The 14,890-nt window shown below is 37.1% G+C and overlaps 1 protein-coding gene across 1 annotated transcript; it reads left to right on the forward strand.

Annotated features, from left to right (window-relative positions):
• Positions 1-503: 503 nt before the first annotated feature.
• Positions 504-14,591, forward strand: LOH2 (LAG1 homologue 2). The gene is made up of 6 exons (XM_077357136.1): positions 504-959; positions 2,328-2,536; positions 6,980-7,135; positions 12,727-12,912; positions 12,997-13,175; positions 14,062-14,591. Exons 1-6 carry the CDS (start codon positions 807-809, stop codon positions 14,079-14,081), a joined length of 903 nt encoding a protein of 300 aa, XP_077213251.1. The 5' UTR covers positions 504-806; the 3' UTR covers positions 14,082-14,591.
• The last annotated feature ends 299 nt before the right edge of the window (positions 14,592-14,890 follow it).

Here is a 14,890-nt window from a genome sequence, read left to right on the forward strand (position 1 = left end):
CCAACCGTTGGATTCAACAGAAAAGGATGAGAATGATCACAGCTAATTGATAGCTATCTCCGTGCCAAACAACCCCACAAAGGTGAATGATTTACCCACCGAGGCGTTGGCTCTTCAGCATAAAGTCATGGGTTTGCTCCCTGTTAACGAGTGTTTGAATCCCACCCCCGACTTACCTGATACACGTGGTGAGTGGGTCGTTGCGTGTATTCGTAGGGACTAGTCCTACTCCCGAAGGGGGTGGGGACATCCTACGTCATAGAAAAAAAAAGAAAAAAGAAAAAAAAAAGGTGAATGGTTTTGTATCAACTTTTATATTCTATACCTAGTTGGAAATACTTGTAGACAGTCAATTCATGTGGTTTGATGGGCAATATAAAACTAAACCCACTTAGACAAGTCTACATCTGCCAATCCCAACAGTGATCTAGACCGTCCATCACTCCATCTTATTAGGTGATCCAAATTGTCCACCTTGTGCCCTTACCAATTGAATATTTATTATATTCCCAAACGTTTCACACACCCGTTCATGTTTTCTTCTCCTAATTCTGACGCTAATCAGAGAATTTGCTTCTCTTGTTTTGAATTCTCTCTCTCTCTCTCTCTCTCTCTCAAGCCATCAACGGGACTTGTGTTGGTCTTCTTAAAAAAACAGAAAAAAGAGACAAGATCTCAACCTCTCATTCCCGTTCCAAATGCAGTCCTCGGCGATATCTAGATCTCCTCTCGGACCTTCGTCAAATCAAATCAACAAATCCTTCTTTCTTTTCTTTTCTGTGAATCAACAGGCAATTGGTTGATTAATGCTTTTTCTCTCCTTAAGTCGCTTAATTTCTCATATGGACTCGATCTGGAGTAGTAATGAAGTTCCACACCCACGTGATGCCCTAATTGCAATCTTATTAGCGTTCGGTTTCGTTGCCACGAGGTTCTTCTTGGACTTCTTCTTCTATCAGGTCTGGATCTGTTCTTTTTCTACACGTTTTTTGAGATCTTGAGCATGAAGATTCGAGTTAGTTATTCTGTTTTCGATTTCTCTTTTGTTTCTTCTTTTTAGATTTATCAAGGATGGGATTTCAACTTCCAACCGTCTTTGATATTGAAATGTTAGGGATTTTCACCTTAATTGGGGTTTTGTGTAATAAATGAATGAGTTTTTTTTTTTTTTTTCGTGCATTGAACGAAATTTTGCTGGATTTGCAAATTCACTTTTAGTTGGATCTGTAGAAACCTAATTTGCAAAAAATTTCACCTTTTAGCATTTCAGAACTCAATCTTATCCTTTCACTGAACCAAAAAAGGATCACTTCTGGGAGAAATGAATTTGGAGCTGATTTCTTAGTAGTTTGTCTTTGAATTGGCTAATTTGGAGCTTTATTGGGATTTCAAATGGTTGCTTTGTGTCCTAGGGAAGGTCTATTGTTGTTATTTGACTTAGTTCAATACTTGCAACTTATGTGAAGCAAATTGAGAATTCCATTTCTCTACAATGTAAAGTTTCCACAAAATCTAACCCATTATAGCATCCTAGTTGTTTGAAATATCTATTGCCACCTTTTATCTTCCATCTTGCAACCTAAATTTGCTCTCATGTTGCATATTAATTGTACCCTTTTAACTGGCTTTGGTGTCACCAATGTTGTAATTCACGCACCAAGTCATAAAACCGCGAGTCATAAGTGGAATAATGTTTCTTAGCATCTATTGATTTCTTGCTAAACAATGCTAAAGGTCGGCATCTTGGCTGAGAACAGTCCCTATTCCAACATATGGGACACATCACACTCTGTCATGAAGAGCTTCTCAAAGTCCAGTAATACCAACATTTGTGCTTCAGTCATTGCTTTCTTCACCAAGTCAAAGGCCATATTTGTGCAGCCTTGGATCACACAAAAGTAGCCCCTTTCAAAAATTCGATAATAGGGGTCATGCTTTCATTTAGTTATTGCAAATATAGAGAAGTTCTTGGAAGCTTTTCACATTACTTTTTTAATGGTGAGTCTTATTATTAGAAAAAGAAAGTATTATTTTTACAATAAAGTGAATAAACACTAAGGTTGTTGCCATTTTATGAATGATTATCTGTTGAATAGTATCTCACTCAATTTTCTTCTGTATTTCTGTGAAAGTGCTATTTGTTTCCATGAATGTTTTTCGTTAAATGTTTTCTGGCTGGTCGTGTTTTTTAATGATGAATTTGCTGAGTGGCTTAGGCAAATATTGTAACCATTTGTCAAAGCCAAAGCCATAACCATGCCAATTTCTATGTTAATTTTGTCATTGCTCCCTTGTTGACTTTATTGATGGTAATCTATCCTTTTCAGAGGTTAGCCATCAGATTATTGAGTAATGGAACTGTTCCGGCAAAGATTAGTGAGGCTAAACAGGCAAAGATTGTAAAATGCTCGGAATCTATGTGGAAGCTGACGTACTATGCCACTGTGCAATCATGTATTCTTGCAATTACCTACCATGAACCCTGGTTTAGTGATATAAATGAATACTTTAAAGGCTGGCCTACTCAGGAGCTCAAGTGAGTACAATATTTTCTTTCTCCTTTCTGAAGAATCTAATATATGGCTGCATGCCGCACGCTATTTCTTTGAAATGCATTGACAATTTGGGAAAAAGTTGCTGAAATTGCGCATGCCATAAGTCACTACCTGCCACCCCCACTGAACTTGGGTTGCTTATCAAGCTTGCATCAAAGTTGAATTTGAATGACGTCAAGAGTATATGTATTTAGAATATATGTTTGGCTATATTTTCTTATATGCTCAATTTTCCAGCTGATTGGTCCAAAAAATTGTTAATGGTTACGCCATCCTACTTTTATGCTTCAGATTATCAACCGGTTGTTACCAATAGTTATCAATTTGTAAACCTAATCCATCATCCCATATGTTACATAGAATATGAGATAAGAAGTGAAGAAGTGAGAAAAGAAGAGAGAAGAGGGAATGAGACAAAACGTCGTGAGAATGTGTAATATCATTCATATGAGATATTTGAGTGCATTGCCTAAAATACTTTTCTGTACATACTCGGTCTCTATCACTCCCTCTCAAGCTGAATATTTCCTTGAAACATATTCACTTGCTAATCAATTGTGTGTTGCTCTCCGGTCAAACCCTTAGTGAATACATCTGCATTCTGATCTCCACTAGAAACATGTACGAGAATATTCTTCTCCATCTCCACTTTCTCATGAGTGAAATGAAAATCTATTTCTGCATGCTTTATATCCAAATGGATGACTGTATTCCGTGAAATCTTAGCGGCTCTCTGATTTTCATAGAAAAGAGTTTGAGAACCCAAGTTAAGATATTGCTCCTGTAGTAAATGTCGTATCCATTCAAGATCTGCAGTGAAGGATGCCATGGCCCTATATTCATCCCCTTTGCTAGACTTGGCTACTCTTCTCTGCTTCTTGATACTCCAAGAAATTAAATTCCCATTAATTGTAAACACAAATCCCATCATTCAAAAAAAAAAAAAAACCTTTAACACACATCCTGCAACTGATCTCCTTGTATCATAGTCCCGTGTACCCCTTATGTATCTCATAATTATTTTAGCTTCCATTAAGTATTCCTCTTTGGGATCATCTAAATTTTGGTAAACCTCATTTACAACATATGTATTGTCAAGTCTGGTAAAATTAAAGTATTATAATGCTCTAACTATTCTAGGATGCACTAGAGGATCCTTCATCTTTTCTCCTTCTCAGTCATCTTTTTTTTTTTGGGGAAAAATACAGATAGACCCATCAACTATCTGACATTTTCACTTCTAACCCTATAGTTTCGAAGTCACCAACGTCACCCCCTGAGGTTTCGTTGGGTTTTTTTAACGTGACAGAGTGGACAGAGAGCAGGAAATGACTATAATGCCCTCGTCTTCCCCAACTAAAAAATAGGGTTTTCATACTTGAAAACTGAAAATTAGGGTTTGATTCAAACCCTTATTTATTTATCAGCACAAACCCTCGATGTAGGGGTTTTATTTGTCTTCATTCCAATCATCATCATGCTTTGCACATAAACCCTAGTATTTTAGGTTTTTTTGTCTTTATCAATGTTTTTTTCTTGTCTTTATCAATGTTTTTTTCTTGACATGTGGGGTTTGATGTATACATGGAGTGGGGTTTCGTTGTCTGTGGTGGGGGATGTCCTAATGAAGGGCCATGATGCCATTGAGGGGGAGTAACTGTCAACTAGGAAGAAAAAAGCTTGGAAGGAAACGGTGTAACCCTAATCCCTTTGCAAATGGCTTAAAACAAGTGATGAGGGTATTTTTGTCCTCAAAATATTAACCCAGGTTAGTTTAAGTGATTCCGTCAGGTTAAAGTGACGGACCGTCAACGGAGGGGGTCTACTTAAATGTGTCAGAAAGTTCAGGGGGTGTCGTTGGTGACTTCGAAACTATAGGGTTAGAAGTGAAAATGTCAAATAGTTGAGGTTGAGGGGGTCGATCTTTATTTTTCCCTTTTTAAAAAAAAATTAATTACTGGAGTATGAACTTGCTTACAACTCATCATTTCGAAGTTTGAGAGTAAGTCTGATATGTAGTTTCTTTGGGTCGTAGTCAGTCCTTCCTTGGTGCATTTAATTTCAACACCCAGGAAGTACTGCAATTCCTTAAGATCTTCATATCAAAGACAAGCTTAAGGTCCTCTTTCAATCTCCTTATCTAATCAATATCACTCTCAGTGATGAATCCATCATCAACATCAACCAAAATGAGAACCATACCTAATCAAGTGTGTCAACTAAGTAGTTATCTAACTTACCCCTTTGATCCTCACATCTTGAGACCTTGTTGCAATCCATGTATGGCAATGTTTAGCTTACACGCAAATGATCTCCTGTTTGTTGTTTCATATCCTTTTGGCTATTCCATGTAAACTTCTTCCTTTAGATGACCATGTAAGAAAACATTCTTTACACCCATTTGAGATAAGGACCACCCAAAAAATATTAGCAAGTCTATAATAAGTTGAGCAGTTGTACTTTAATAAGAAGGCTAAATGTCTCTTTGTAGTCTAATTTTGTTGTTAATGATAGCCTTTAGCTACCAGATGTGCCTTATACCTATCAATGGTGCAACAATTCTTTTGCTTGAGCTTGTAAACCCGCTTACGACTAACTTTATTTTTTTTGGAGGTCTAGGCATAATCTCCAGGCATCCCATGTATAATGCATCGATTACATCTAATATATCTTCTATTCATTTTTCATGCCTTACACCTTCTGCAAACAAAGAGAGTTCTAAGTTCTTTGGTGCTTGTTACCTGGGCTAAAAGGGTTTTCTTTTGTCAATGCTAGCGAACATAGTTTTTCATGAGGCTTTAAATACCAGGTCTATGAGCAGAAGGAGGATTATTAGGTAGAGTGTCATGAGATGAAGTTGTGATGGTGGTAGTTGTTCTCCCCTTAAGTTCAATTCCTATGGCGGAGGGTCTTAAAAGTGATATCTGCATCGAAGGATTTGTGGTGTAAGATTATGATCTTCATGAATGAGCCGGAATGGCAACGACTGCCACAATTTTCGTCAATACCCTGCACATATATACATCACAACCTTTGGAGATAACTTCTTGGGCTTAGATGCCGGCTTGTGAACATTAGCAAATGCACCCCAGGAACATAATAATGTATAATCTGGACTCCGAATAGTGAGAGCATAACTAGGAGTTTGATTGCCTAAATAAATGGATGAGAGCTGATTAATAACATAGGTGGTAGTATAAAATGCTTCTCCATAGATGGTGTGGTACTCCTAAGTAAAATATCATATATAAACCAGACTCTATGATATGAAATTGTTTTCACTTAGAAACACCGTTTTGAGGTTTATGTGGGCAGGAAAACTGCTATAGTATAGACCGTGAGTGGTATAAGTGTATATCCCAGAAGACTTGCGAGATGTACTCACCTCTACCATCACTTCTTAGATGTTTAGTTCAAGTTTCATGATGTTTCATAGCATGTGTATGAAAACGAGAAAAGATCTATGATTTGTGGACACAGATAGGAGCACCGCTTGTCGATATGGACATGGAATGTCAGACACGGCCAACTCCCCGGGACATGGCTAAAACAGTTGGATACAATGAATATCATATCGGAATAAGAGTTTTTTTAGGGTTTTAGATTTAGAGGGGATATAACACCAAATATTAGTTAAAGAAGAGCTGAAATAGGAGTTCATAATAAACAAAAAGTTAATGATAAAGAGGTAAATACAATATTCAATAATAAAACAGAATGTCGCACTTGACACGGTACAAAACATGTCGACATGCCCACATTGTTCGACACATCTATCTGTGTATTTAAAAGTGTCGAAAGGCGTGTTGACACATGTGGACATGAGTGTCGTATTGTCCAGGTGAATGGTAAAATCCATGTGTGGACACACATGTCTGTGTGTCAGCAATAAATTCAAAGTGTCGGCTAACTCATAGGAAAAGATAAAAGATCAGATTTATGTTTCACAGGTGAATGGTAAAATCACAAAGGTAACATAAACCCAGAGCCAGTTAAAGAAGAAACTAGGGCAGGACACCACACATCCAAATAAACATTTTCAAAGGAAAGGAAGTGCGAATATTATTGTAAATTATAATAAATTAGTGGGAGTTCACGATGGGCGAAATCAAGGCTTGAAACCTTTATTACAAGCAATTTTAATAAATGTGAGACCAAGGATTGTAAAACCTTATTGTCTGTATGGGCAAGACGATGGTACCATACAGATAATGACACGATGGTGCACACAAACAAAACTTCAACATCGGACAATAAATAAGAGCATCATGCAGCTAGATCCATCATAAAGTTGAGGTCTCCATGACCAATGCCAAATAAAAATCTGATTTTAGGCAGAGCTGTCTTACAATTTGTTCTTGATTGATGATTCTAATCTTTATCTCAAATTGTTTTAGTTATGCTAACATGCTTCTTATGTTCAGGGTTTCGCTAAAGCTTTACTATATGTCCCAGTGTGGATTTTATATCTACAGCATTGTCGCTCTTCTCACATGGGAGACACGTCGAAAAGATTTCAGTATAATGATGTCTCATCACATTGTCACTGTTATTCTGATATGGTACTCCTACATTACAAGGTATTCTTACAATTCCCTGTTGACGTGGAATCTTGCACTTCATATTATATAAATATCAAGTATTAGTCAGTTATATCTTTCTTGTTTGTAGCTATTTCACATGAACTTCAAACGTGTATGAGTCAACCTTTTAAAATGAATGCCCAGAATTAGTCTCTCTATAAATAATTTATCCATCATGGCATAAAAGACTCTTCCAAATCCTTTTTGATCTTGGATGCCACATGGGGCTAAGCTGCACCCCAAACACTTGTCTGATTGGATCCTATGCTTCTAACTGCAGTGTGTTTAGTGATTTTCATTATTTATTTATTTTGTTGAGTGGTTTAAATTTTTTTACCTTTGGATCATGTTTCCATGGAGACATAACTAAAGGTAGAGAATATAATATACATGAATACTAATAGAAGTAGATATCGATATTTTTTTTGTAATTTAGTTTCTTTTTCTTAGTATATGCATGAACATTTACTAAGCCCTGATTGGTTTTCTTCTTTCTCTTGTCCTTTGGATCATGGTTCCATGGGGACAAATTTAGGGGTACAAAATGTGCATGAACCCTCACAGACTAGGCATCTATATTTTTTTGCAACTGAGTTCTTTTCTTCTTTTTCGTTGTATATTAATTAGATTGACTACTATTAATTCTGAGACTAAGGATTTAAATTAGGTTTTCTGATTGTCTTCCATACATGCATCTTAAAGATTACTGGCCCTTATTGGTTGAGCTATTTTATTCCCATTATATCAGGGTGTTAATGCCACTACAGTTCCTTGTCCTTTTTGGGCTCTATTACAGTTATGTTTTCCATTTTCACTCTAACCAATAGTATTCCCTTGAAATTAGGTTGGTATCTCCATGTGAATCTTATTATTTTTTAAAGTCAGCATTTAGATCCACACCATTTTCTCTCCTTACCTTCGAGGACAATAATTACTGCCCCTATTCGTGGGTCTTGTGGCTTTCGTCGCTTCCTAGGGTTTAGGCTGAAATTCAAATAGATATGGAGACTAAAGAAAATTTGCTCGAGTGGATGGGATAGTATGCCCGCCCTCTCTGTTATTTTATTGAGAACTTCTAATAGAAAATAGGAAGATAATGTTGAAAAATGAAACATGATATTAGTTCATATTGGATGAGTCTATGTTGAAACATTTAAAATATTAAGGTGGTGGTTTTGAAGCTAAATGACATCTTATTTTGGTAGAGCATGGTTCCCTGTGGGAGGAAAGTTGTGTAATACTTTAATTGTCCCCTATGGCATCACTCATCATTCATTCATACTATCTTGTGAGGATGGGATTTATCACTTCCATTATCAGTTGGATGATTTAGTCTGCAGATTGAGCATGGAAATTAAGATGTCATGATTACTTCTGGGAAGTGATATATCCACCCCGTTTTTTTACTTGGGACGGTTAGCAGCAGTGTATCTACGACTGCAAAGGGGCTGATGTACTTCACGTGGGAAGGATTCAATGGGCATGATTACATTGGGGCTGACTGTCCCATGTAAAGAAAAGGGGCGAATTTATCATTTCCCTTACTTCTGTAATTTATTACTTTTTTTACATATTCTACCACGGTTACTTCCAAAAAGAAAATTATGTTAAACTAATCTGTGTATTGCTTATAGCCACTATTTGTTCCACACTGCCTATGGAAATTTTTTTTTTTTTTTGAAAAGTGACATTTATTAATCGACAAACCCAATTACAGCATCTAGGAGGACAAGTGTCCCCAACGGTGTCGAAAACTGTCACAACCCTTGTATCAGTACACATAACCGTAAATGAGAAACAACCCTGATTCCACAATATTGCTAATCATAACACCCCCCCCCCCCCCACCCAACCACCACAAGGTGATCATTTTTTCGATTTTTGCTCCATCTTTGGCTAATTTTTTACCCTCTTCATTATCATATCTGCACTTGTTAGTTGTTCAGGATATGACATTTGTCGAATTCCCTTCGTCAATCAGCTATCCAGATCCATGTGCTGCAAACCATTTCAATCCCCACAAAAATGCCTGTGCTTCCACTTCATTTGAATCACACACTCCGACTGGCCCTAAGAGAGATAAAAAAAGTAGACACCCATTTGAATCTCAAAAGCCGGCCTCCTATCCCGGCAAGTCCCGGATCCCCTTTTGAACTTCCATCAAAGTTCATTTTTGTCTGCCCAATTGGTGGACTCCAACTTGGCTTCGCCGTTTGCTTCGTTTTTTTCAATGATAATCGTCTTTCAATTCCTTAAGATCTCACCAATATTATAGCTAGTTGCATCCTTCCCATTGCCATTCCATACTATGATGTCGGACTTGATGTCAAGTATTATTCTTCCCCAACTCCACTTTTGGTCTTTGAATATTTGATTGTTTCTTTCTTTCCAAAGATGCCAAATCACAATGTAACATGTCAATCTCTGCATAGCCCCTCCTACAACACCAAAAGGTCCGTCACTCCATTCTAATACTATTGTCTCGATTGACCTTTGAAGATCCCCCTCTATGCCGGAACTTTTTTCTATTGTCATCCATATCTGGTATGAGAAAGCACAATACACTAAGAGATGGTCCATTGATTCTTCGTTACGTAAGCATAATGCACACCAAATAGCCATGCCTCCTTTTGAACCGATCACAGGTGTTGATCCTTTTCCTTACTACCGTCCAAGCGAAGGTGGTATTACCACTTTCCAAATCCTTATGCCGCGTGATTCTTCCCTATTCAATGATGCCAACCCGCAGAAAAAAGAACGAACCGAGAAGGAGCCAGGAAAGTTTGGAATCCAATCCAAACCCTACAGTCCAAGAGTTTTGATGGGTGAGAAGCAAGGACATGCCTACAATTTCACAAATTTTAAGGTTATGCCTGAACATAAGGGACAAGATTATACCCCCCTCCATCCCTCCCTCTCTCAATATATTTAATTATGGTAACCTCCCTATCAATTGCTAAAAGGTATAGGCTCGGAAATGCATGATACAACAATGACTCGCCTAGCCAAGGGTCTACCCAAAATCCGGTCCTGTCATTCCTCCCTACTCCAAACCTAACGAAAGGTTTACGTACAGACCTAGACTCACATCTAGACTTACATGCACCTAAGCCTTTTCCTAACGACAAGTCTTACTCTTCCAATCCCAAACCCCTCCTGTATTTATCCTAAATGACTTGATGCCACCAAGAATTTTTCTATTCTCCAATCTACACCACCATTGTCCAAGAAGAACCCTTTTTTCTCATTTTTATATTTCCAATGCCCCAAGCCCCCAATACTTATTCAACCTACTTAATTTTCTCCAATTCATTAAATGTTTTTCTCTTACTCGCTCCTCTCTCCCACAAGAAATCCCTCTGCAACTTTTCAATTTTCTTACTCACGTCTACCGGAACTTTATGGAGTGATAAGAAGTATACCAGAAGGTAAGAAAGCGCGTATAATTCTCCCTCCAAATGAGAAGTATTGTTTCTTACAAGCCGTTAATTTCTGTTATATCCTTTCAATAACCAGGCCCCATAGAGCTGCTTTAGGCACATCAAACCCAATGGTGGATCAAGATGAGTGATAGGGAGGCTTTCAACTTTGCATCAACTTTGCACCCCATTGTAGATGCGTAAACCGATACCTCTTCCAGTTGCATGTTGGTAAGGGCAACGGAGCTTTTGGAGAAATTGATTCTCAGTCCAGAAATCATCTCATACCATTTGAATACTCTCTACCATTCAAAAAAAGAAAAGAAAAAAAAACCATTTGAATACTCTCTTTAAGTTCCCCACATATTCGCCTCCTCCTTCAAGAAAATCGGTGTTTCATTGATGAACTGCAAATAGGATATTGTCTGGCTTCTTCTACAGGGTTCCAACCCATTGATAAAACTTTTCTCCTCTTTCACCAATAATATGGTGAGGGCTTCCATCACCATAATGAACTAGTATGGGGAGATTGGATCCCCTAGCCCAAGTTCTCTTGTACTACCAAAGAATCCAGCTGGAGATCAATTTAGTAGTATTGAAAATGATGCTTAAGATATGCACTTTCTAATCCACCTCTGCCATTTCTGACAAAAACCTATCTCACACTGTATGAAGTCCTGGAAGTTCCAATCTACACAACCATAGGCCTTCTTCATGTCGATTTTACACATTATCCCCCTTTACCTTCTTTTTGTGGAGTCAATCACCTCATTTGCTGTGAGAATGCCATCCAACATCTGTCTACTATACATAAAGGTCCTTGAAATTTGGAGATGACTTTTCCCATAACTGCCTTCGCCCTCCTGGCTAGTATTTTTGCCAAGATCTTGTACATACTATGAACCAGGCTTATATGTCTGAAATCTTTCAGCTCAAATGCCCCCTCCTCCTTTGGTATAACGGTGATAAAAATTATGTTGATTTCCTTCCCCAACCTGCCTATTGTATGAAACTCCTTGATGTAAGCCATCACATCCTTTTTTATGATTTCCCAATGTCTTTGGTAAAACGCCATTGGGAATCCATCATGTCTCAGTGCCCTGTCCTTTTTCATATTTAGAATTGCTAGCTTTACTTCGTCCTCTGAGAATTCTCGTTCAAGCCATTCACCCTGGTTCCGGGTCAGCCTTTTAAACGCTATACCTTCTAGCTTTGGTCTTCCAGGCTTCTCCTGGATTGGTCTAATTTTTCGGATTACCTTTCTTTATATCTTATACCTGGATCTGGGACTTTTTCTTTTTGGGTCTTATCATGATGACATGTAAACCAGGCACATCTTGTCCCTTTATGTATGTCTTTCCATGATGTTTGAATAAAATTTCATTACCTTTAAAAAAAATCATATTCCTCGATGTAAGTTCCGGGTCAGACTTTTCTTCAATTAACTCCTCTCTATCCTTCAAAGAGTTGATGCCTTGATGGAGTTGACACCTCTTGCCGGGTCAGCCTTTTCTTCAATTTACTCCTCTCCATCCTTCAAACAGCTGATGGAGTTGACACCTCTTGTGCTTGCCATTCTATGGAAGAATTTCCAGTTTTTGTCCCCTCGTGCCAAAATGTAACTTGCCTTTGAATTTAGTTTTTTCTTTCCTTTTCTCTCTCTTTAAGTGAGAAGCTAAACATAAAATACCCTCAAGCTATAACCACTATTATTATATTCAGCTGCTAGCTCATGCAAGATGGGATTTATCAGAAAGATCGTTAGCTCCAATCATAGTTTCATCAAAGTCTTTAAGTACTGAATGTGCGCTTTGTTAGACCAAGCATCATGTGACTTTTAAGATTCCACTTGATTGAGATACGAGCTCAGAAAACCGTGATAGTTAAACTTGAATGTGTTCTGGAATGTATCCCGTCTCCAGCTTTGAGCAGTATTGTTCATAGATAGGTATTCCTTTGTGAAAATATGAGCTAGTCACTGATTAGAATGAGCACCTGCAGGGTAAGGAACAGTGTCTCTGCTGAAGAGCATTCTTATCTATAACCTGCAGGGTACTATTCATATTTCTATCACAACTAAATACTTGGAAATAAATTCTCTCTTAATGCTTCTAAAGTATAGTGAGATTAGATTTGTTGAATTTGACACTAAAAGAGTTCTTTCTGCAGTTTTTTCAGGATTGGGTCAATTATTCTTGCCCTACATGATGCAAGCGACGTATTTATGGAAGCCGCTAAAATTTTCAAGTATTCCGAGAAGGAGCTAGGAGCTAGCATCTGCTTTGGATTTTTTGCTGTGTCATGGCTCCTATTGCGGCTAATATTCTTTCCCTTTTGGGTAATCAGGGCAACAAGGTTTGTTCACACCATTACGATGTTCTGAACTTGTTTAATTTTTTTTTATTTGTTACTTATCCTTTTGATTGTTGCATTCTCCAGCTACAATCTTATCAAGTGCTTAAATCTATCAGAAAGTTATCCCACTTCGTTATACTACATTTTCAACACAATGCTTTTGACACTTCTTGTGTTCCACGTATACTGGTGGATTCTTATATGTTCGATGGTATTGAGACAGCTGCGTAATGGAGGACAAGTCGGAGAGGATATCCGATCAGGTAATACATTATATTTTATACTATTCAAATTTTAAAATTACAAAACAAAAAAGCCCATAATTCCTCTGGAGTTTGCATATTTGGCTCAGTTCTTTATAAATACAATGACGGTGCCCACCCAATGTTTTGATATCACGCTCTACTAGCTTGTCTTTTAGTATTTAAAAGGCTGTCACAGGTCATTACAGTTCCCAAAAAGCTCTCACAAGCCCATTAAATACTGAAAGACAAGCAAGGAGAGCTTGGATATCAAAACATTGGAGTGCTGATATCATTTCCTTTTTTCTAGAATGCTACTATCACAACTTCATAATTACCACAGATTTTGAGTTCTATCCATCATAATAGTAAGATTTTTATATGAAAATAAATCATTAAATTTTCTTAACATATTAAAATTTTCAATATATTACTTGTCACAACCATATTATTATGCAAAAAATTAAAATCTGAGAATTAATTAAAAATATTTTGGCAAATCTACGGATCTTGACACTTGAAACACCGATGTTGTATTCACCACAGGAGCCCACATATGACATTTCAAAAACTTCAGTCCTATCAAAGGAATGCCCAACTGTCCCTGAACTGCCACATATCATGGATTTATATTATCCTTTTTCTTGGTTACTGTACTACTTTCTGTAGATAAGAGTGAGAATATATCAGCCTCTTAACGAATCATTCTCCATTTCATGTGCTAAATTTCATGAAATTTTAATTAGTCGCTCATACGTAACCCGTTTTATTACCATTCAACCAAAATAATAATAATAACCCATTTTATTTCAGAGAAATGAGCATATACCTATATAATGAATTTTTTTCCAGCCACGTCTATGGTTATGATTGAATGGTTATTAATAAATATTGCTGTTTAATACAGATTCAGAAGATGAAGATTGAGGTGTAATATTTGGGAGCAGAATTTTTGAGTGGAAATACTATCTTCGCAGATAAAACTTCCTCATCCCAAGCCCAATCTCGATGCAAATCATTTTATCAGGTTGATATCATCAGGGTTTGATATATATGTTTTTCTTTCTTTCATTCTAATCATATCCTTATTTGTACCCCTTTCCCCAAACAAACAAAGAAAAGAAATCCCAATCACCAAGTATCTTTGTACTTGATCACTGTTGATGTAAATTAGCTGTCCCTGTATAATTTTTGTTTTGTTTTTTTTTTTTTGTCTGTGAAATCAAGCCTCTTGAGATAAGTCTAGCCATGAAAAGAAAACAAGAAGATCAACCTACCAACATGATCTTATAATAAACTTTCATGTAACTATCCGATTGCAGAGTTTCATTTTGCTCTGTTTTCTGTGCTTTTTCTGGAGGAAGATTTCAATCTGATTAACTGTGAAGTATGTGTGAAGGATTCGATAATAAGATATTAAGGAAGCTATTGTTTTTCTGATTTAATGTTATAGCTTCATACCTCTGTCCATATTCAATCTTAAATGGAAATGGGCTCGTAATAAAACCATCTTTTGACTTCTAGTGGCAATAGACAAATGAACTTTCAAATCGGAACTCCGTTTTATAAAGATGGCAAAAGAGAGAGAGACTGAAATACTCTTACCTAATGTCTAAATTTCTTTACAAATTATCACAAAAGCTAAGCATCCCCATGGTAATAATATTCCTAGGGAGAGATCTTAATCCTTCTATTTGTGGAGGTTTCTAGACTGTTGTTTGTGCATTTGACACTAA

The sequence above is a fragment of the Tasmannia lanceolata genome, unplaced genomic scaffold, assembly GCF_043159265.1.
Source record: "Tasmannia lanceolata isolate RefF3 unplaced genomic scaffold, GAP_Taslan_0.1 ptg000016l, whole genome shotgun sequence".
Classification (NCBI taxonomy): domain Eukaryota; kingdom Viridiplantae; phylum Streptophyta; class Magnoliopsida; order Canellales; family Winteraceae; genus Tasmannia; species Tasmannia lanceolata.